The following is a 22,795-nucleotide window of genomic DNA, read 5'->3' as shown; positions in this document are numbered from 1 at the left end:
TAATAAATGACATACTAAACAGCTCAGATTCAAAACTCTAAGTTGTAAAACTTCAGGACTTTAATAGAGAAAATTTTCTATACATAATTAATATTTAAATTTGCCTTGTATTAGGGTAAATAATATTTTTTGAGAAACATAAAACATGTAGAAATTTCAACTTTCAATTTTGAAGTATTTAAATATAAGGCATTCAGTATTCAAAACATTTCACTATATTTATAAATGTTTTTGTTCTGGAAAAAAAATGCATTCCAAATTGGAATTTAGACATTTCCTTTTAAAGATTTGTTTTAGATTCCTTATGGAATAGCTAAGAAGACTGCTGTATCTTTTAAAAATGCCATTTGTTTCCACAATTGTGAGATTATTTACAATAAATAGATGAGTTACAACCATAAGCAGAAACCTACACACTTTAAAAAACTGGCTTTATCTATATTCAACCTTATTTATAAAGTAATATAGACCACTGACCATTCAAAATGTGATGCATTTTCACTAGACAGTAAAATTCACACTTATTAAAACTACTAGAAAAAATTGAATTGATGTAGCACTGTGAAACTGTATTATTCCATAAAATAAAGGTAGGATTACTCACCAATCGCCAATATTTCCTACTCAAATCTCTGTAATCTCTCTAGAAATAATGGTGGGTGAGATAAAGCATGATACCAGCTTGCTAACATGTCCAATAAAAATAAAAGTTACATGCTGTGGTATAAATGTACAACTTTCTCTCCAAGGGAAAATGTTCATTGCCCTGGCTCCCTAACTTTATGCTGAATTCATTTTATATGGATATCATATGACCTGATCTATTTATTGGAGAAAATGCCACTGGCTCAATGATTTCCTAGCTCACATTCCTTTTATATATTGCTTTAACCTCACTTTATTACAAACACTTATAAGAATTTTTTTAAAGTTGTCGTTACTATATTAGTTAAAATAATATGTAAAGCATAAAGGTTAGATATTAAACTATATGACACTGATGATATTCAGTCACGTATGACCTTAACATTTGACAATTTCATATGGTTCAACCTAATAAAACATTCTCTGACTCTCACATCATTGAAAGGGAAACTCAACAGCTGCCCAGAGGAGCCAGCTGCCTGCGTCCTGAAGCTGTGAATGAAGGGTTGGGGACACTGGGACCGAGCAAAGGCTACCTACTGCCCATCAATAACACCTTTCTCAGACCAAAAGCATGTGACCACTTTTGCACTTTGAAAAACGAATGGGAGTAAGGTAATGGGAGTCACTCACGATGAAGATGACATGTGCAGGGTGGAATAAATCATGAGCAAATAACAGGGACTACATGACATTGGTACAATATTAGCCCATGATCCAAAAGAATTCATCATTCAAACCCCTTTTCAAAAATGTGTAAGTCATTCAAAGTAGCGTTCTTAAACGTGCTAGCCAGGGGTTGAGGGTAGGGGTAGAGATGAAAACAAACGAGTCAGTAAAGATCCTTCGTTCAATTTTCATGCTTTCCCGTACAATTTTGCAACATCAGCGTGAAACTTAAGTGTGACTAAATCTCTCCGTGGGTACTGCCTGAAAGTATTCCAAAGCCATTGCTATCAGAGGCCACTGAAAGGTGCTCGGCTCTCTAGGGAAAAGGTGCTGGTTAAAGTTAATCTCACAGATGTCCCCTTGCGAGTTGACGCCGCCTGATTCCTACTCATCAGGATGATGGTTCCGAATGTTCTGATTCAGAATTCCTCAGAAATTCAGGCTGTTGGGTCAAGCTGGAAAACAAACTCCTGTTGAAGCAGCTAACTCGTGAAATCCAGGCCCTCTTCCTCCCCAAAGATTGCCCAGAATATCGAGGTAACTTCAGAATAGAAAAAAGGAGTCGTTCTTTGGGGAATAGCAGTGTGATGCTCTTGGAGCACCCTCTGGAGGCCAGAGAAAGGTGACACCAGGAAGACAAGGAAAGAAAAGAAATCTGATCATCTGGGGCCTTCCAGAGGCTGAACTCCACAGATCGCACTTGAGTTGGACTCAAAAATGCACTTGTTCAGTCTTAATCGAGGTGACATGAGAAACATGCATACTTAATTGATAGTTGAAAAATGCAAAATAAATCCAAGGTGTAACAAAATTCTCAAATAATTGTTTCTAAATTTTAAAAAAGAAGAAATGTACTGATTAGTGTTATTGTCAGCCTACATTCTGAATTTTGGGAGGAATTTGTTGCAGAGGCATCTTTTAGTATTTAAAAGGAAGGGGTGTGAAAACATGATATTTTCATCAACAACATAAGCAAAATTATAGAGGGTATTCTTAGTGGTCAAATTTTTAAAGTAGCCAGCTTTATGTTTATTAAAACTGAGAATAAATTAGTTGTCTCTTTTTTCTAACACCTTGCTTTTTCTAAAGCAACAAACACTGACATCTATTGGCATTTTGGTAGCTTTCCTTTTTTTTAATCTATTAGAGCTCATGCAAGGACACACACACACAAAGATAAACTAAGATTAGGATGAATCCAAACATTTCTTTGGGGCAATTTCATTTTATGTACCTAATAGCACATTTAACAGATATTATTTTTCTCTGGCTAAGATAAATCTGTTTTTTAAGCTCATACTATCTGATTTAATTTTTTGTATTTCCTGCTTGTCAAGAGGAGAGCCCTAGGATTAACCAAAATATTAGAAGTCCATTATTTGTTTCTTTTTTTGTATGTGTATTTTTTATTTTTCAATTAAAGTTGACATTCAATATTATTTTATATTAGTTTCAGGTATGAAACATAGTGGTTAGACATGTACATAATCTATGAAGTGATCTTCTGAAAAGTCTAGTATCCACTTATTTGCTTCTCTGAGCAAATAAAATCACTCACCCAAAACACTGACACTTGGTTTGTTTCCTTCTGTTGTAACAGAACACAATAAACTCTCAGTACTGTTAGAAAAGTCAAATTTAACACGTTATTTAAAGAATGCTAATAAAAAACACAGATTTGGTAAGAGTTAAAGCCCCAGAACTTTAAACACTACATATAGCTCTTCTAGTGAGGAGGGGGAGGAAAGAAAATAGTATGAAACGTGGATTTATTATATTCATTATTTTGGTTATATTTAGAAACACCTGCACTCGATTCTATGAACCTCACTGGCAATATACAGTTACACTTGATAAAAAGATAACAAGGGGCATGTTAATACACACTTTGCTCTTCAATTGCTGCAATTTGTACTAGTCCCAAAAGAGATTATGCATTCTATATAATAAAGTGAGGGTAAGCATCATCTCTTCAGTGTTGCCAGAAAAGGAGTCATGTTTCAAACTCTTTTCATAGCTTGAAATCTCAACATTTTTCCCGCCAGAGATAAAATTATATTGCACCTCACTCTTCTTTCAATATTTAGACTAAATTCAGAACTGTTTTCATTATACATATATGCAGTTATGGTATTTGACATACTTATCCACTTTTCTCTGTATTTACAGGTACTAGATATTAATATTTATACTCACTCTAATCTAAGGCCAGCTTTGGATTATTTTTGGCCATAAAAGGTAGATTTTAAAAATTATATCAAATATCTTTGGAAACACACAGACTATTTGTTTCTGAAGTAATTTTATAGACAGAGCTCACATTTATTGGGCACTTATGGCAGGCGATGTTCAGAAGGCTTTTATGGGTATCAGTTAAGCCTCATAATAACTTCATGATGATAATGATATTATTATCCCAATTTTACATATAAGGAAAGTCAGGCATGGAGAGATTGAGCAACTTTCCCGTGACTATCCAGATGAGGAGCACAAGTAGGATTTAAATCCAGGCAATCTGGCTGCAGACTAGGATGTAACTAGGCATCCTCTTGCTGTCTAATAGTGAGACATTTTCCTTCCTAGAAGACGGGTGATAAAACACATAGACCACACTGTAAGATATTGACAAACAGTAGCCCCCTTGTTAATAAATATAAGTGTCCAGTAGAGAGCTTGGCACATAAATGGTTACTGTTCTCATACTGGTTCAACATCTTCTAAGGTTATATGTTCTTTCCTACCCATTCTCCCGTTAATATCATTCTATCATTTTGCAGATATGAGAATAATATCTCATTTTCTCCCACCCTTTCTGCTTCCAAATAATTCTTCAAAATAAATCCTATTTCATTCTGTAAATATTACCTAATGTTTTTAATAATTACAGAAGGTAAGTGGTTACAAGTAACCAGGTTGAAACAGATCACTGGACATTCCTCCCGGTCTGTAAACACACGCTGCCCTGTTAGTGACAGGACACTTCATATCCAAGAATGTTTACAAGCACTTCAGCCCAAGGAGACCATTAGTTAACGAAGCAGGTGGGTGATGTCATCTGGGGAACACAGGGCTCTGCTTCTACTCGTTGGGGATACTAAGTTTCTCGAATTTTCTACCACTTGTCCTCACAAATGCCTCTTCTGCCAGGAGTCAAGGGAGACCCAATAGCTCTAGAACTGGGCTAGGCTTGATAATAGGTTTGTTCCAGGCCACTTAAGAGAGAGAAGAAAAAGAAAAAAAAAGAATTCTTTGCAGTGTTTTAGTGAAAGGAAAACATATCAGCAAACAGATTGAAAAGGAAAGCTTAGAGCCAAATACCAAAAAGGAAAAAAACAAAACAAAACAAAACTTCTGGTTTTGTAATTCAGGCTTCAACAGGAAAAGTTTGTTGAGCTCAATCAATAGGAAGAGCCTGTAACATGGGAGGTCTGGCATATAGGAGGCCCTGGACATTACAAGGCCCTTGGTACATGGATCCGCGTTACAAAGCCCAGAATTTTGCTGAGTTGCTTATTTTGAGAAAAGAAGAGGAATTAGTGGCTCCAAGGGCTTGGGACCTATAAGAGCCATTATTACGGAATAGATAATTCTGTTGAACATCTGCAGCCTTAACTGTGTGCAATTTAACATTCAGTTAATTGTATAAAAATGTGGATGCTGTAAAACATAGCCATGTATGCATCACATCTCAGTCGCATATGGCGCATGGAAGTTAAAGAAGCCTTTTCTCCAGAAAATTTCCCTCCAACAGATGTGTTTATGCCTCTGCATGTAATACAGCTCACAGCGGGGCGGAGAGGCTGAGTTTTCTCCAGATTATATCTCCCCCGACTGTCGTGAAGGACTCTTATAACATCCAAAGAAAGGCCTGGCTGTTGCATGTGTATCATGTAAGACACAAGTTTCAGTGGCTGTTTAAGGAAAGGGGTAAAATTTGGGACTGAAGGGCACTAATACAGGAGCCATTCAAGACATGGGTGTCCTTGTAAGTCCTGACTTGGGCAGGCAAGTGGCAATGCTATAGTTAGGGCCTCTAGAGGTCCTTCCTTTGAGAATGCCTAAGACTACAGAGTGCATAAAAAGGTAGAAAAAGAGCTGTGGGTTTCTCCCATAAGCTGTTACGGCTATCAGTTATTCATTCTCCTAAGAAGGAAAAAACACTGGTCCATTATAAGGAAAATGACAAGAAGGAGGGAAACACTGATTTCAAAGCAACACTATTTAATGCCCCGTGCTTTTCTATAAAGCTAGTTTCAAGCTGACCTCTTTTCACATCAAATGAAGAATAAATATTCTCATATGGGTTATATAGCTTAACAAGCACAAGGTGTCCTGGATGGAGTAAAAGTTTCCTCCCCATAGAAGATCACTTACTACCTGATAGAAAAGAGACAAATATACAAAGAACTAATCTAGAGACGAGGTCACCCCAATGTTTTCAGGAAGATAGTAGAATCACAGGTTTAGAGGGAATCACAGCTGCGGGACCGAAAAGCAGAAAGAGAGCCACCAAGGAAGCTCTCGAATCCATGTCAAGAGAGAACATCAGGTAGTCACAACAGTTACCTACCTAGTAGATAATACCTGCAGGGCACAGAAATACCTCCTTGCTCTTAAGCTCCTCCCTCAGGGAACTACCTGCTTACCCACAATGTCTGTGTTAGGGCACTGCTGCTATGAAAAATGCAAACCTGTTACTTTAAACCATTGCTCCCCCCTCCCTTAATTCTTCAGACCACCTACAGAGGACCATGGAAACTTCTGAACGCAAAGTATTCACAGGCAGGACAGAGAACTCCTAAAGGGCCCTACAAATAACTCTTTACAGCTTTACAGTTTGGGTTAGGTCTAAGGTCTCTTTAATTTACTATGATGACCTTGGAAAGGACAGTAGAGAAAGTCACTGAGAGAGGTTGCCAGTCCAGCTCCCCATTTCATACCTTGCTGAATGAAATACTATATGGTATCTCCAAAACATAGGATACAAGTAAGGAAAATGTCAGTACTTCCTCATTAGGGCTAATGAAAGGTAATTAAGGTGACTGATCAGCAGTATCTTATATAGAAGCATGCACAGGAATGGTCAGTGGCCAATTACTCTCTGTTCAATTTCTGTTTTGCTAAAAACCTGCTTAAGGCCTTTGCCAACATGCCAGGTTCTGAAATGCTCTCGGTGATGCCAATAAGACTTGGCAAGTTTTTTTTTCTTCCTGCAAGGAACAGGCAAATACTTCTGCTTATCTTCCTCAGCCACAGTATTACCAAGTGCTATTCAATTAATTCTTCAGAGGTACTGCAATAAAAATGTTGGGGGATGCTCAAGTGACTTGGGCAGGAAAAAAAAAAAAAGCCCTTATATTCTTCCCCTTCTTCTCTTTTTTAAGCATCTTTTTCACTCAATCACTCACGAACAGCTATTTATTTGGGATGCCTCCTCTGTCCAACACATCGTCGAAAGCATCAGCTCTTGTTAGGGAAATCTAAGGTGCGAGTGTCATTCATGTCCGTGTTGATTATCAAATACAAGATTTGTCTCTAAAAAGCCTCAACGGCCATTTCCTTCTATTATATAACCCGTAAACAGCTGGGTTCAAAAATTCAGATAAACTTTTGCTTTTTGGCACCTCTTGGGAACATCAATGGACCGTATGTTTATCAAGGAGTTCCTCAAAACTAGAACTGCTCAGCCGAAAGTTTGATAACTTATTTGGAACAGGCCCGATTCCTGGCACTGGGCTAGATTGTATCTGCTCGGCTGACCTCTAGGAATCCCTCTCCGCCGATCGGACCCCAGTGCCCGAGGGCCGAATCAGGGGACGGTGCGCACACGCGAGGACCCCGCACCTCCCGCTCTGCCCACAACGCCGAAGCGCAGCCGCGGCCCAGGCCTTTCGACCGCCGGGCGCTCCCGAGCGAGGGGCACCGTTCCCGCTCCTCTCGCTAGAGGGCAGACGGGGCCCGCGCAAAGCCCTCCCGCTCCCGACGCGCGCCCCGCTCCGCCCCGCGCTCCAGGTCCCGCTCCGCGGCAGGGCTCGGCTGGGCGCCGGGGGAAGGCCGCACCTGGGAGCGCCGCTCCTCGCGGACCCTCGGAGGGCGCGGGCCCGGGCTGCGCCCCTCGCCCTGCGCGGCGGGTGCGGGCGCCCGGGTGGAGCTGGGCGCCCAGGTAAGGGGCGGCGCCACGGAGGGCGAGGGCCGCCCGGCTCCGCGGACGCCCGGGAGCAGGGCCAGGCGCTCGCGGCTCAGGGCGCGGGCGGCCTGGGGAGAAGCGACGGCACCGCGGGAAGAGGAGGGGGAGGCGGGCGGACCGCGGGGCCACGCGCGGCGCACTCACCTGGGCTCTGGCCGCCCGCCGCGGGCGCCGGTGCGGGCTTCTTGCCGGAGCCTCGGTCCTTCTTCTTGCCCTTGCCCTTGCCTCTGCCTTCTTTGCGCTCGGACATCTCGCCAGAGGAGTGCGCGCTGTACGCCGACGGCTGCGGGCGAAGGCTACGCGCGGCAAGTTTGGCCCGAGGGCTTGAATCGGGTTTGGGAAAAGTTTGTCCCTTGCGGGGCGCGGCGGCCGGGCTGCGGCGCTCGTGCGGCGCGGGGACGCCTCCTGCCGCCTGGGGGAGCGGCGCGGGCGCGGCGTGCGGTGCGGGCACCTGGGACTAGCGATCGCTCCGGCCGGCGGTCGCCTGCTCTCGGGCTGCTCGTGCCGCGCTGATCCCGCCGCCGTCGGCTCCTGTCCTGGCCTCTGTCCGGCACGCTGGCGACCCGAAGAGGGAAAGGCGTTCACTGTCCTGCCCGCGCTCCCATCGCCCAGGCAGCCGCCACCGCTCTGCTCCAGCACTGCGCGCGAGCCCGGAGTTCCGACAAGTTTTGGGGAACTCCTCGCCGGCTCTTTTTCAATTGCCCCACAGCCACCCACCTCCCGCCCGCAGGTTGGAGGCTGGCGCCTCCTTCTCACCCTCCCCTTCGCTCGCCCCCTCCCCCTTCCCTACCACACCCCCACCCCGAGGCGCGGACACGCCACCGGGAGGAGCCTGGGCTCGGCGCTCCCGGGCGCAGCCCCTTTCTCCCCCCTGCGGGCCGGGCCGGCGGGCGGGGGGCGGCGCGCCCCGCGGCTGCAGGGAACCCCCGATAGGGGTCGCTGGAACCTGCGCGGAGACGGCGCAGCCCGCGCGCCGCGGGAACCGAACCGGGGGACCGAGGCAGGAACCCCGCGGCTGCGGCTCCGCGCTCTCCAGAGCCAGGCAGCGCCCCGAAGGGTTGGTCCGCTCCCTTTAACGCAGAGACACGTTGGAAACAAAAGTTTGTAACTCTGACACCTGCCCCCAAATTAAGGCTCGGGAACCCCTGGGAAGGGGAGGAACGTTTGCTGTTTTCCCAGGAGAGTTTGGGGTTCATTCCTTCCTTCCTTTAGTGAGTTACACGCTCGTAGGGCAGAAATGAACTGGGTGGGAAGGAGGCGCGGGTAAGACAGTCCTGGATACAGGGGGAGGGCTCGGTGCCCCTTGAAGGTGGTCAGATGGCACCGTCCCCGCGGGTCTGCTATTGAGTGCGCGCGTCCGCGTGTCCTTTCTCCATGGGCTTTACAACGTGCCCGCTAAACCTCACCTTCAGCTTCAACTAAAATAAATAATAATAACCTGACCTCTTCCAAGAGGGTGTCCTAAACTATCGCGCCACTTAGTTTCAAACGAACCGTGGAAGCCTGGTTTTCGGCGACGGACAGTGACGCTCCCGCCGTGGGCGGGCGGCGCGCGGCTGGGCGCGGGGAGCGGGTGCGGGAGCCCGGGGCCGTCAGGTCCTCCGCGCGACGCCGGGACGGGGCTCCCCGCGGCCGAGCCGCGGCGCAGCTGCCCGGCCCTTTTCCTCCCTCTGGTGGAGGCTTCCGAGGAGCGGGGAGCGCCGCGCGTCAGCAGCCAGCGGCCAGGGCAGGAGTTAGGGCCCGAGCGACCGCGCCGCGAGCCGCCCAGAATCGGGCCCAGAAAGCAGGCTCCTAGCTGCCTCCCTGCTGTGACCAACTGCCAAGGTGATTGACAGTGACCGATCTGGGTTGTGGTCGGGAAGGGGTGAGCATGGACAATCCGTGTATGAAATGAACGCACCCCACTTTAAAATGCCTGGCTCCTGATTTCCCATTCCGTGGGGTTCAGTGCCTACTGAACATTACCTGCATCCAGCCTCCTGGGTGGATCTTCCAATTGCCACAATTTAAGTAAAAGTCAACTCTGCGGTGCCTCCTTGTATGTGGGAAGGGAGGGGGGCAAAAACATTCATTTTGAAACTGTCCTAAAATAAGAATAACTTCATTCTCTTTTAATTGGCATTGTAATAAGAACCAAACTCTGTTGGGTGGCTTTCATTGTGAAAAGATATCTGAGCAGCACTGCCATCATTATCTTGAAAAAGTTTAATGTTCAAATATCTCCTGATAGCCTTTCAACAAAAATATAAATTATTCTGGACCATAGAAACAGCAGATTCTGGGGAAAGAATATGAATATATCTGAATAGCACTATAATACTCCACAAATTCTAATGTAAAATGGGGTCCCAACGTTGGCTGAAATAACTCTACTTTCCCAGGAGGGGACACTGCTCAACAAGCAGGAAACAGGGAAATTCAGAAAAAGGGGAGTCCTTTCCAAAAGGGTACTTTATCTATAGGATGTGAGAGACCCTGTAAGGGCTTAGTACAAAACAGCTGCATGTTATCAAATATATCATTATTTTAAAATGGAAGGATATAAAGGAAAGCTTATTTTGGAGTTTAAAAAATTTCAGACCTTACCAAAAAACAGGTAGCCAGTAAGTAGCAATGAAACGCATAGCTATGGAAATACTGCCATTCAGTACTTTTGTTTCTTATCTAGATGTTTTACTTCACAAGACAGCTTATTAATTCCTCATTACAGTCATTTTTCAGTGAGGATCATGGAAGATCCCAGAATTTTGTGATAATTTTCCACTGGAACAAATCTGTAGTCGTAGAGGACAGCTTTCCCTAACCAAGCATGAAGGACTTGCAGAAAGGCTTGCTGGTACTCGGTGCCACTGCAGGAAAGCAGGGCAGCCCCTAAGCAATGCCAGGGTTCCAGTGGAAGGGCTCAGGCCTAGGGAATGAGTGGATATGAAGGAAGGAAGGTCGATATAAACGAGCCTTCAATAATTGTTTTTCCTTGTTTCATGTGATAGGGGGAAAAAGAGAGCACAGAAATCACAATGATAAATGTTGAAGAGACATTAAAGATGATGAAGCGGCACCTGGATGACAAGTTTGCTTCCTGGGACTTTGTTCAGATTCTGGAGTCATATTTGAATGGCCAATTGCCACTGATTTGTCAGGAAACTCATGGCAAACTCCAAAAAAATGTTTTCTACTAATATATCGTTTACAAGTCTTTATCCTTTATGTTACCTCATGTTAATTTTTTTCACAGGCTTATTTTTTTACTTTATTTATGACTAGCTAAAAGGTTAACCAAATAAAAGTCCATTTTTTTGATAGTTAAAATATTTATGATTTATCGAGTATTTGAGATTGTTCTTAAATTATTCATCTCTGTGGTCAGGAGGTGGCAAAGTGAATTTTAAAAAATACCTTGGAAATGATTAGAACATAGATGGAGAAAGGAGGGAAAATATTTTCTTTTTTTGAAAATAAAAATATGAACCTCAGTTGTCTAATTTAGGAAGGATGACATATCTTCATGGTATAATTTTATGACTTTGCTTTGTAGTGTTCAACTCTTAGAATGTATATCATGGAAGCTGCATGGGCTCTGGTAACATATGTCAAGCTGTCAACAATGCCAACTCCTGAAAAACAGTGTGGAGATTCATAAATAAGCAACTTGAGAAATAAAGACAGAACAGATCTTTTATATTCAAGGACAAGTTGAAATAAGTGCAACCATGCACCATAACATTTTTCTCTGGCTACGCTTGACTTTTAGAAGCATCCTCAGAATCTACAAAACTGGTCAACTCTCTGACTAAATCTCATTAGAAAATACTCCAAGAAAAATTTAAAAATAAGTAAATAAATAAAATGAAAGAACATTAACATGGGAATATAGATTGCATTTTTACAAAATACTGTCATATTAACAAAAAATGAGAATTTAATCTACAATTTTGCAAATAGATCCATTTAACTTTTTAAAAATGAAGTAACAAGATAATTTATATAAAGATTACTTTTTAAAAACTACAACAAACTTGGCATTAATAAAGATTCAGGAAGGCAAGAGAAGATCTCACTCACCGAGCCAGTCCCAAAACAATCACTAAATGTGCATGGCTTATTCATTCATTCACCAAGCATTTACTGAAATAAGTGCTAGATGGCAGAGAAACAAACAAAAATCACCCCTAGTCTCATGAAGCTAAGTATTTTGAGAAAGCTATAAAAACAAATTAATTATAATACAGATGCAAAGCAGGGACAGATGAGTTTTCCAGGGCGTGAAGCTCATAAAATTTGAGAGATGTTTTTAAAGGTAAAGAACACAAAATTAAAAATGCAGATTTAAGTCCAAGAATATTAAAGGGGCCCTTGGATGTGAGGGGCCCAGAAAAGTAGGCTTCATTAGCTCCTATACTATCTTAGAGATTAGGTAATGCTATCGCTATAAACAGGAGACATTTACAAGCAATCAAAAGAAATACCCACAAAACTGAAACACACAAAGACTATCATGTGAGGAAAATGAGATGAAAGGAGCCTTAAGAATTCACAGATTAGCAATTGTCCTGTATGTTTAGACTCTTGGAACCAACGTGCAAGTTGAAATTTGTTCAACGAAGGGCTTCTGTCCAACAATATGCCCCGGCAAAACTGGCAAAACACTATTTCCAGTTTGGGCAAATATTTAACAGAATTACTAATTAACCGTATTTTGTCTTCTGTGAAGTCAGTTTGAGAAAAAAAGTGTGAGTTTAGAATCCAAAGATAAATACTAAAAAGGTAATGTTCAAACCACATTAAAATGAAATCTTTGGTTTTCTGCTTGTTTGTGTGGTTTTTAAAAATTACTACACAACGATGATTATTGTTATTTGTCACTATTATTACTGAAAATATTACTCTCAAGATTGTAGGGATACAACATAGATTAAAAGTGGATTATATAGCTGAGGACTAGTGCCTAATTTCTTTGTATGAACTTATTTGATAAACAGAGCCAGTATCAGAAGTCTCTTCTGTAATAAGGTGAAGATATAAGACTTAATAGTTTTTGAAACATTTTAATTTATTTTAAGGAGAAAATAGTTCTCCTGCAACTTTTCTATTTCACTTCTTCACCTTCACAGTAATTATTTATTTTGATCTTCCCCAATCTCCTTGCAACATGTACTTGATTGAGATGCGTATGTGATGCAAATACCTCATGTTTAAATATACATATATAGGGTGTCCCCCAAAAAATGTATAAAAGCACTTTGAATAATTATAAAGGCAGTGTTTATTAAAATACATTTCATTTTCAAAATTGAGCTATCAGCTGTTAAAGCATGTATACATTTTTTGGGACACTGAATAATGCACATACACATATTCAGACACGCATGTGTGTATACAACTGTGTTAATACATGTATGTGTGTGGGGATATAGTTATTGTTTCTCTTTCCGCTATTGGGGATGAGAAACACTATATTTGAATGTGAGCCTGTAAGAAGCTGAGATTATTTATTTATGTTACCCACCTCTCTCACATTGCTGGCCATTAGAATTCCCAGCACCACACTGTGCATCTAGTAAGCACTAAATAGTTTTGCATAGAATGAATTTAAATGGATAGGATAACTATTAAAAACCTGGTGCTAATAGTTCCACTTTCTATCAATCAGTTACTCATTACCTACTCTGTTAATAATCTTTGACACCTTTTCTACATCCGACCCATCCCCAAGTCCTGACATTTGACGTCAGCCTCCCTTTATCAGTGTTCACTAAACACCACCCAAATCCAAGCCTTCATTCTTTCTTTGCTTTGCCCATAGTAAAGCTTTCTACCTGGACTCTTGCCCCCTCCAATTGGGAGCTCTTTTGAAGAGTAAATCTAACCCAGCTGCCCTTTGCTTCCCAGAACCACATCTAATGCTCTTGAAGGGTTAGGCTGGGCCCAACTCCAGCCTTCTCTCCCTGTTCCCCGTCCCTCGCTCTCCATGCTTTGCTCTCGGAGGCCTCTGCAACCTGCCTCCAAAGCCTGCCATTCCTTCCATCCTCGGTGCCTTTGTGCTCGCTGTTTCCTCTGCCTGCGTTTTACCACAGCTACTATATTTTGTCTAATTCCCCTGATTTCTCAGGCTCCAACTGGATTTCAGTTACTTAGAAAAGCTTTCCATCACCTTTGAAAACTGTGTTTCTCCCCCATCACACCTTTGCATCTCCTTTATAACATTTCTTCCAGTTTGTTATTACATAATTTTTTTTCAGTGATCTGTTCTCACTGGGCAGGAATCTCTTTGAGAGCAAAGACTGTGACTATTTAGTGTTCTGTGTTACATCTCTAGCACTGTGCCTCTTTCATCATAGCCAATCACATGCGTTTTGTTAATTGGTGGATAAATGAAGATAAACAGAATTACTTTCAAATGCCCATAAGACTGTACATACAAAGATGTGCATGTGCTTATATTTATTTGGTCAAATTTTTAAATGATAATGACTAAGATACTAGGGAAGTCGCCTTGGACTCACATCTGTTGAAATGAGCATTTCTGAGAAGAAACGTATAAAATAAAAACCTTGACTAATCAGTATAATCTTTCAAAACTTTAAGAGGTGAGGTGATAACTTTTAAGAAATGGTAAAATGTCAAGAAGGATAATTACTTTTTCCCCTCAATTGCCTCTGCAAGTTGTGCCTGTAGATTACATTTATGGGCTCCATTTCCTCTCTTGGGTTCTTGTGACATGTCAAAGAGGCCCATAAAACAGCTGGGTTTTAGCAAGGATGTTCTAACAAAATTATAATGGGTGAAAACCTGAAAACACACCAATGCTAATGGAGAGGTTAAAAACCCCTTCGTAGCATGGGCACAATATAAGTTTCCTCTCCCCATACGATTCTTTCTTTCTTTGCAGACTAGTGGTAAGCCCAGATGTAGTCATTTCAGCAAATTGCACCCAGGAACACCTTAGAACTAGCTTTGAGTTAAGCTTTAATTCCTCTTACACTGTGCGCCTTTCCCTTCCCACCATCCCTATGCATACAGCAAAGGCAGAGGGATTTCTCCATAGGGAGCTGGGGTTCAGATTCTGTGAACATCTAATGCTCAGCCAAGAGATTCAGATGTGTCCATGTCTTTTAAGAGTCATCCCACAAGATCTTCCCCAAGGTTAACATCCTTCCTTTCAAGAGGCACTTGACTCATAATTGTGAAAAGATTCACCCCTATAAAACATATAACTATCTTAAAATATAAATTTAATGTCATGAATGATGAATTAGTACTTCAAATATTTGAACAGTAAGAGTCATTTAACATATCAACTCTTTTCTTCGGTATGTCCCACAGAGACACCTGGTAGAAAGCACTTCCAAAACAGATTATACTACATAGGGAATTACTTCATATTGTCATCACGGTAACTGGGCTGAATGGAATGAAAAACCGACCCATGACATTCTGTACCTGGCCCAGGCATGTAATCACAGCACAATTACTCTTTGCTTCCTTCCCACATAATTCCTTTTAACTTCCTCACTAAGTCTTTATGAAAACCTCCTTTTTTCAGTTCCTCCTCATGTTGGAGCCCAATACTTCATATATCTGACTTGAATAGGGATTTTTGGTTTTAAGTTGAGAGCCAAGAGTGAAGTTCTCAAGTGGAATGTTACAGCCATCTCCACCCTGGACCCAGGCCTAGAATTCAAGTTACTTCGCAACAGACCAAATTTCAACACACTACATATATATGTTTGGGAATTTTTGTGTATGTGTGTGTTAAAAAAGTATATATGTCTTTCAGTTCTCATTCATTTGGGAAAAGAATTTCCCAAGTATTAACAACTCAAGAAGGCAAGTCATCTTTAAAAGATAATTTAGCAGAACAATTAGCTAACTTGACGGAAACCAAATGAACGTCCAAAAAATAACTGGTGACCAACCATGCAGAAGATTACATTCTCATTGTCTTTTCGGCTTCATCATAAAGATTGGGTTTGTTCCAACTTTTCCCAAGGTGGAAGATGGAAACCTCTTAGTTGAAATGGTTCAGGGAGCTCTGGCCTTGTCTAGGGTCCTATCCAATAGGTAGGGTTCTTTGGGGCCTAGAGAAACTCTGGGAGGTGATTCTGGACCCAGATATCCAACTGAATGTCTAAAATATGCCTGAGTCACCCCAATTACCCAGTTTTCTCCATGAACAGTATTTTTCCCCACTCTAACAAAGAAGCCATAACAAAAGCCTTTCTTTTGACCCTCCTTTCCTTTTACAAACAAACACTCTCAGTTCTTTTTTATCAGCTCAAGGAATCCACCTCCTCCCCCTACTCACCACCAATCTAATAAAATTGTTCAAAATTTGCCAATGCCTTCCTTGCTGTCAGACGAAGTGTGTTCTTTGTGGTCCTTATGCCTAGAGCACACTGATCCACACATCATCTTGAAACCTTTTCTTGGGACTTGCAGTCATATTTCAGTGGCAGAATGTTCTCTCTCTTTTCTACCTGTTTCTTAAATGCCAGCTCATGGCCCAATATTTAAAACTGTTTTCTTCTTAACTACATGATAATCCTATAAAGATGTCATTCACTGCCACTATCTCAAATGTTGATAATTCACAAATGTGTGTATAATGTTTTTCTGAACTACAAACTTCTACTTCCAACCACCTCAAATGAACCATGTCCAAAGGATAGTTTATTAATCCCCACCCTTCCTTCACCTCAAAAAACAAAACAAACAAAAAACATAGCACAAGATCATAAATTAGGCATTACCTGTTCTTTTTCTCCTTACTTCTTTCCTCCCCCAATTCCAGCCATTTGGTGTCCCCCATTCCCTTTGAAGCAGCTTATAAACTGATCCCCTACGGCCTTCACTGTAACCCAGCCTGGGTCCTTTGGCCCACTCAGCCATTCTCCTTCCTGCTCCAGAGTTAACCTTCAAAAACATAGCTGTTATCTTGTCCTTCTTGACATCATATCTCTAGTGGGTTCCTGTTGCTATGAAGCTGAAACTTCCCTGTAGAGGGTAGCCAAGTCTTTCTCAATCTAAGTGTTGCAAAAATATTCAACCCATTTTTCTCTCTTCTGTGCATTCACTGCATTCTGGTCACACTAAAGTATATCTTTTCCTACTTCTATGCCTTTACCTCTGTTTTGCCCCCTACCTAGAAATTCCTTCCCCTTTTCTGCCTCATAGACTTCCACTCTTCCTTCCAGACCCATTTCAAAATTTGCTTGTTCTGTTTTTTCCCAGATGCTCCCAAACAGAACCAACTGCTGCTGCATGTGCGTCTTCCTTGTATGCTTGTTCAGTTTAGCACCTACATTATTATAATTATTTCTTTTCAAGTGTGTCTCCCTGCTATGCAGGAATGTTGCCTCGGGAATCCTCCCTGTATCTCCTTAAAGTACACACTCGCCATAAGTATATTCAAAGGGACTAAATGAATTCAAAGGATTCACAATTTACAGTTAATTCAGCTTCAGAGTGATTGAGCAGCCGTTGAAGGGTTTTGAAAATTTTCCAAATTTAACTTTTTACTCCAACGCAAACTGGACTTCCAAGAAGCAACTGTGTTTTCCAAGCTCTGCAGCTGTGTGCGCTGTATCTTAATTGATTGGTTCAACCTAAGTTACAGTGAGCAGGATTCAAGAACAGAGCGCTCTGATTTCTGTCACTACATTTTTATGTAGTTAAATCCACTTTAGCCATTGTTTACCGACTGTATGCCTTATTTCCCCACATTAAAAAATAATATCAACACTTATTACTCAGGCACCATAATGAGGAATTATAAAATTCAACTAATACCTTATTTGTAAATTCCTCTATAAAGAAAACTGACTTTATTATGAATGGCCTTCATTTTGACTTTTGAAAAATTTAATTATTACTCCGGAAGGGAGAAATAAGAGTTCCTTTTATATAGTTGATTAAACATATTTTTAAACTTATTTATTTTAGGGAGAGAAAGAGAGAGGAAGAAACATCAATTTGTTGTACAAACCTATTAATGCATTCATTGGTTGCTTCTTGTCTGCGCCCTGACCGGGGATCAAACCCACAACTTTGGCGTACCAGGACTATGGTCTAAACAACTGAGCTACCCAGCCAGGGCCTAGAGTTGATATTCTTTGATTACTTAAAATGGCCTCCATCTCAGAGGGTGCCTGTCACTCAGCAGCCCCACCTGCCACCCCCCAATCTCTCTGTCCTGGGAGCCTCCGAGGGTCAGTCTCTGCCTCGGGCCTGGATGGAAGGAAACCTGATAAAAAGAGCCTGTCCCCCAGAAAGCACCCATGACTCAGACAGAGCGCTGAATTCTGACTCTGCCGCGTCACAGCTGTCCCCTCCTCTGTAAACTGGGGCTATAATATCTCTTGTAGCATCACTCTTGTGAGGGTTAAATGAGCTCGTGTGAGTCAAGTGTCCAGCTTCCAGCAGACCCTAGGAAAATGGCACTTCCTGTGGTTGCCACTGTCCCCTGAGCTCTAGCTGTTGGCTGAAGCTCCTACCAACCCAACTCAGGTCTCCCCCAAATCTCTGAATTTAAGCCAACTTTACTAAAGGGAGTTTTATGTGGGGGTGGGGAGTAATTTTTAAAATATTCAGTAATTCCTGAATAGGTAATACTGGATTACTCCAGGCCATTGATGCTTAAGTATACAAAGAATAAATTAAACCATAAAAATCACATTTTTGAGTGGATTTGAAGCTTCCACCACACTGATCCCAATTCACCTCCTCTCGTCATCCCTTTCTGGGTTTTCTCTAGTACAGAAGACTAAACGGGCCCGACGGCAGGCAGCAGGAGGGAAAGGAGACAAAAAAGAAAACTAGTCCTTGAATGGGTGGAATATTACCAACTTGGTAAAGAGAATTCTAATTCTCATCGTAAGACTTCTGTCGTGGTGTCCAGGACCTGAGTAATCCCTTCGCCTTGAGTGTGGTGGGACTTGAAGATGTTATGGGAAACCGCTTCTCTGGTTAGGTTCTCCATCCGCTGAATTTGAGCTCATCCAGAGGGAATTTAAATTGGGTGGACATGAACTAAAAAGGGGAGCCCTTACACGGAGGGATGGGTTTTGCCCACTGGCGGGGCTCAGCATCGACCTAGGATCCAGGCGATCACGGTTGGATTCCCGGCCAGCGCACAAGCCGGATTGCAGGCTCGATCCCCAGCAGGGGGCATCCAGGAGGCAGCCGATCAATGACTATTGATGTTTCTCTCTCTCCCTCTTTCTTCCTCTCTCTGAAATCAATTGCCTTTTTTTTTTTTTAAAAAAAAAAAAAGGGGGGGGGATGGGTTTTTCCTGATGTGAAAAATCTTCCTGTTGGCTTTCAAGATGCAGCTGCCATGTAGTGAGAGGATCAAAGGGCATCCTCTGGGAGCTTGGCTGACAACCAGCAACCAAGCAGGAACTTCAGTCCTAGACCACAAGGAACTGAGTCCTGAATAAACCTGGAAGAAGACCCGAGCACCAGTCTAGAACACAGGCTAGTCAACAGTTCGATTTCAGCCTTGTAAGACCCAGTTATGCCATGCCCAGATTTCCGACTGACAGAACTGGGAGCTAATAAATGAGTGTTGGCTTTGGATGCCAAAATTGAGTAATTTGTTACAGAGCAATAGTAAACTAATGCATTTATAAAAACATTTTAATTTATACAGTGCTTCAGACATCAAGTTATTGAGGGGGAGGGGAAATGACAAATAGGAAGAAATTTTGGAATCTGCAGTGACTCTCCCAGCTCTGCCATTTCCGGATTCTATGGACTTGGGGAATTAACTTTCCCAGCTTTTACTTTCCTCATCTTTAAAACAAAAAGACAAATAAAAGACAAGCTGCATCTAAAGCATTTTCCAGGCTCTAAATGTCCTTTTACTTTATATTTTATATTTTACATCATTAGATCAAAAAACCCATTTTTTGAAAGGACACAACAAGGCATATAGGAAGGTAACTTGGAAAATTTCACAGATAGCAGATCAAACCCAACTCAGGAATCCTAGCTCTTCTATTTGTAGGCCATCCTGTCTCCAAACCTTTCTCTGAGTTTCAGCCAGAATCACAGACATCAGATGGACTCCAAGGAGGTTCATGTGCCTTGTCCACAGGTCCAAGGGCAACCTGAACAGTTGTGACTTCTTTCTATTTTTGGAGGATAGAGCTTTGTTTTTATTTCTCACAGGGATATTTTTGGTATGTGTTTTCTGCCAAAATAATCAGTAAGATAAAGCACCTGCCATGAAGATGAATGCTATATAAACTCTGATGCACATTCACGGCAGACATAAAAAACTTATTTTTAAATAATAATTTAACTCAAAAATACAGGGTGGGGCAAAATAAGTTTATAGTTGTGAGTACACAAAACAGAGTTTGTTCTTGTATTATTATTAATTATTGTATTATTTTCCATATGAACAGCTAAACCTGCTTTTGCCCCACCCTGTATATCAGTCTAAGGAATTATTGGGGAAATGTGAGCATGTTCCTAAGGAAGGTCCATGGTCCTGAAGCAGCAAAATTTCGGGCATGGATAAAAGATGTGTTTGGATTGTTTTTGCTCTAGGACCTAAGGATATATCTGCTGACCTGTACAAATAACCCAAATGCAAACTTCTTTAGAAAACAGAAAAGCAGAGTAAAAGGTTTCAATTCCACAGAATCAGCTGGAATGAAATTGTAGCTATGCCATTTGGAAAAGTTCTTACTATCACCAGATGAATTTGTTTCCTCTTCCCAATCTCATTAAAACATAAAACACTTCCCTAACACCACTTTGGCTCAAATATATTTTTTTTCAAAGAAAGTTGTGGTATGCATTAACTAATTCCAAGAGACCAAAATAATCTAAAATATTTCAATCCTGGAACAATCTTAGAATACTCAATAATATAACATGCTTTAACAGCCCACAGACTACCTGTATAGGCAAAGTAAAATGGTAATAAAAAATTTAGTGAGCCTGATTTTGACAAATTGAGCCCCATTTCTGAAGAAAATGTTGGAACTGAGGTCAGAACTACGCATGTTGATCTATACATTAATGGAATTGTTTGTACAATCAGACATCACTATTTCTGGAGACAGAGTCTCAGATTATCAATAAGAGCCCTCATGAACTATCCCTAACTGTTTTAATATCACCATTCTGTGATGATGGAGCTCATATTTAATTAGACTTGTATGTCTTCAATCACACTTGCCATGTTTTGAAATCATCTATGAACTACGGTGGAATTATGGTGAAGCTAGTAATTTTCAGAGCCCGACACTTGCAGGAGTCCCTTCCAAGGCCAGTAACTAATTAGTTTTGCATTAGTAATTTTTAAAAATACCATCAAAATTCATTTTGGTTTGAAGGAGACTATAAACATATTTTGAGGAATATAGTAAAAATGCAGACACATTTAACAGTTGGGGTTTGCTACATTGACTACATTGACATTTGACTAAATAGCTGATTTTTTAAACTTTTCAAGTCATGGTGTTTGCATTATCAAGCCTGAATGATTCAGATCATCCGCCCATTCTCACCATCGAGAGCATCCCCTCTTTACCAAGCTTTGAGCACTTGGGTTTGCAAAGCTCTCTAAGATCTGGGAAAGGGGCACATGGCTGGTAAAGGTAATGTCCTCTTTATGTGGTCAAGGGTGTGGCATCTGTTTGCACACTAACACCATGACTGGTACTGCCAAAAATGCAGATCTATCTGCATATATTTCATATTAAAATGGCCCAGAGTACAAAAATAATTCATATTTTTAACATCATTCTTTGGCCTAATCTTTCTCCCTTACATTGCAAATCCTAGAAAGTAAGGAACATGCCTGATTATATTGTTCATATGTCACTGATCAAAGCTCTGTCTTCTTGATGATGAATGCATATTAATCTACCCATAAATAGGTGGTAAGTTCTTTGAAGGAAGATTCTGTGTTATTGGAATTACATATTTCATTGTACTGAATAGAGTGCTTTTTACCTGTTAGATATGTCAGAAATATTTGATGGATAATAAATGAGTCTATTTTCTAAGGCATTTAATTAACACTGTTCAATTTTGATACATCTTAATATTTTTCTCTTTAAAATTGCTAAATGTGTGGTTTTTAAGACAGTTATTTTAAGATAGAGAAGTATACAATTTTAATAATAATTAGAGAATATTAATTCAAACATTGTCTTAGCTTTGAAATTATTCTAAAACAGTAGGTTCTGTGATTATTTCAAAGGAGGAAAATAATACATAGTTCACTTAACTATTCAAGTTTAACTGACTAAAGTCAATTAACCTGGTCAAAACATTTAACCAGTTGCCTAATGCAGGTCTAACTAAAAATTAAGATATAGAGGTCTTTTATAGCTGCATGACTAATCAAAATCACCTTTATAACCAACTTAAATTTCTAGAGTTTCATGTATTACATGCTGTTTACATGCTGCTTCCAAACAGAGGAGTTTAAGGTTATATATTCAAGGTCAAGCTCTTAAGAGTAGTAATGTTTTTTGTTGTTGCTGTTGTTGGTAATGACATCTTAAAATGTTAGTATCACAGGAAATTGTGTATTTCTTCTATTTGTGTACATGAATTTATATATACACAAGAAAACATTTTCTACTTCTCCCAATGATATGGACTGAAATGTTAAATGTGTAAATGGATGTAGTCTTTTTTTTTTTTTCCCCAGAAAAACATCATCAAGTCATGACAGCATGTATTAAACTGAGACAGGGATGTATGTACAAAATGCCAAAATGTACAAATAAAAATGGAAAAAAAAAATGGTGACTTACAGAAATGTTTTTTCTAGACTATGGAAAGTATCTACAATTTTTGCCTTTGGGGAAAAATTTTTGAATTTATGTAGAATTTACTTCTTAAAGCACTTTAAGAATTAAAAATCGAGCATATTATGAATAAATCATATCTAGTTAAGAAATGAAATTCTTGCTGGGAGACTTTCCACACAGTCTTTAAAAACAATTCTCCATAAAATTTCTATTAATCATGACCCAGTGAGTCTGCAATGAGTTATAAGTATAAGGGTTATCTAGAGAAATAACTTGATTGAAAAGAAGTTATAATAAAAACAGCATTATCTACAATGCCAATTATAATTTAGAAATAATACATCTTAAGGCAAATGTTTCTATAAGAGAAATTCCAATACCATTAAGAGTTTGATAAACATAGCTGTTTTCATTTTAGTTAAAACAACCCAGTTTCTCCAAATTGGTTTAATTGCATTTCAAGTGAAAACATGTTTTGTTCTCATTAAGCATCATTTTAATTTCTGATAGGAAG

At 40.8% G+C, this 22,795-nt stretch overlaps 1 protein-coding gene across 5 annotated transcripts in view; it reads right to left on the bottom strand.

Moving 5' to 3' along the window:
* The window catches only part of NRG1 (neuregulin 1), an 882,008-nt gene that overhangs the window by 184,916 nt on the left and 674,297 nt on the right, over positions 1-22,795 (bottom strand). For 2 of the 5 annotated variants that reach the window (XM_081129571.1, XM_081129573.1), the window contains exon 1: positions 7,646-8,206. The exons of 1 other annotated variant lie outside the window; for it this stretch is intronic. In XM_081129571.1, coding sequence (XP_080985697.1) covers positions 7,646-7,751 — 106 coding nt within the window. In that variant the 5' untranslated portion in view covers positions 7,752-8,206. Of the gene's footprint in view, positions 1-7,645; positions 8,272-22,795 lie in introns of those variants that run through there. 2 more of the 5 variants (XM_081129572.1, XM_081129575.1) reach the window with 2 other exon arrangements.

Source organism: Miniopterus schreibersii, assembly GCF_964146895.1.
Source record: "Miniopterus schreibersii genome assembly, chromosome: 2".
NCBI lineage: Eukaryota > Metazoa > Chordata > Mammalia > Chiroptera > Miniopteridae > Miniopterus > Miniopterus schreibersii.
The sequence above is the reverse complement of the archived record's forward strand: the minus strand, read 5'-3'. Positions and strand labels throughout refer to the sequence as shown.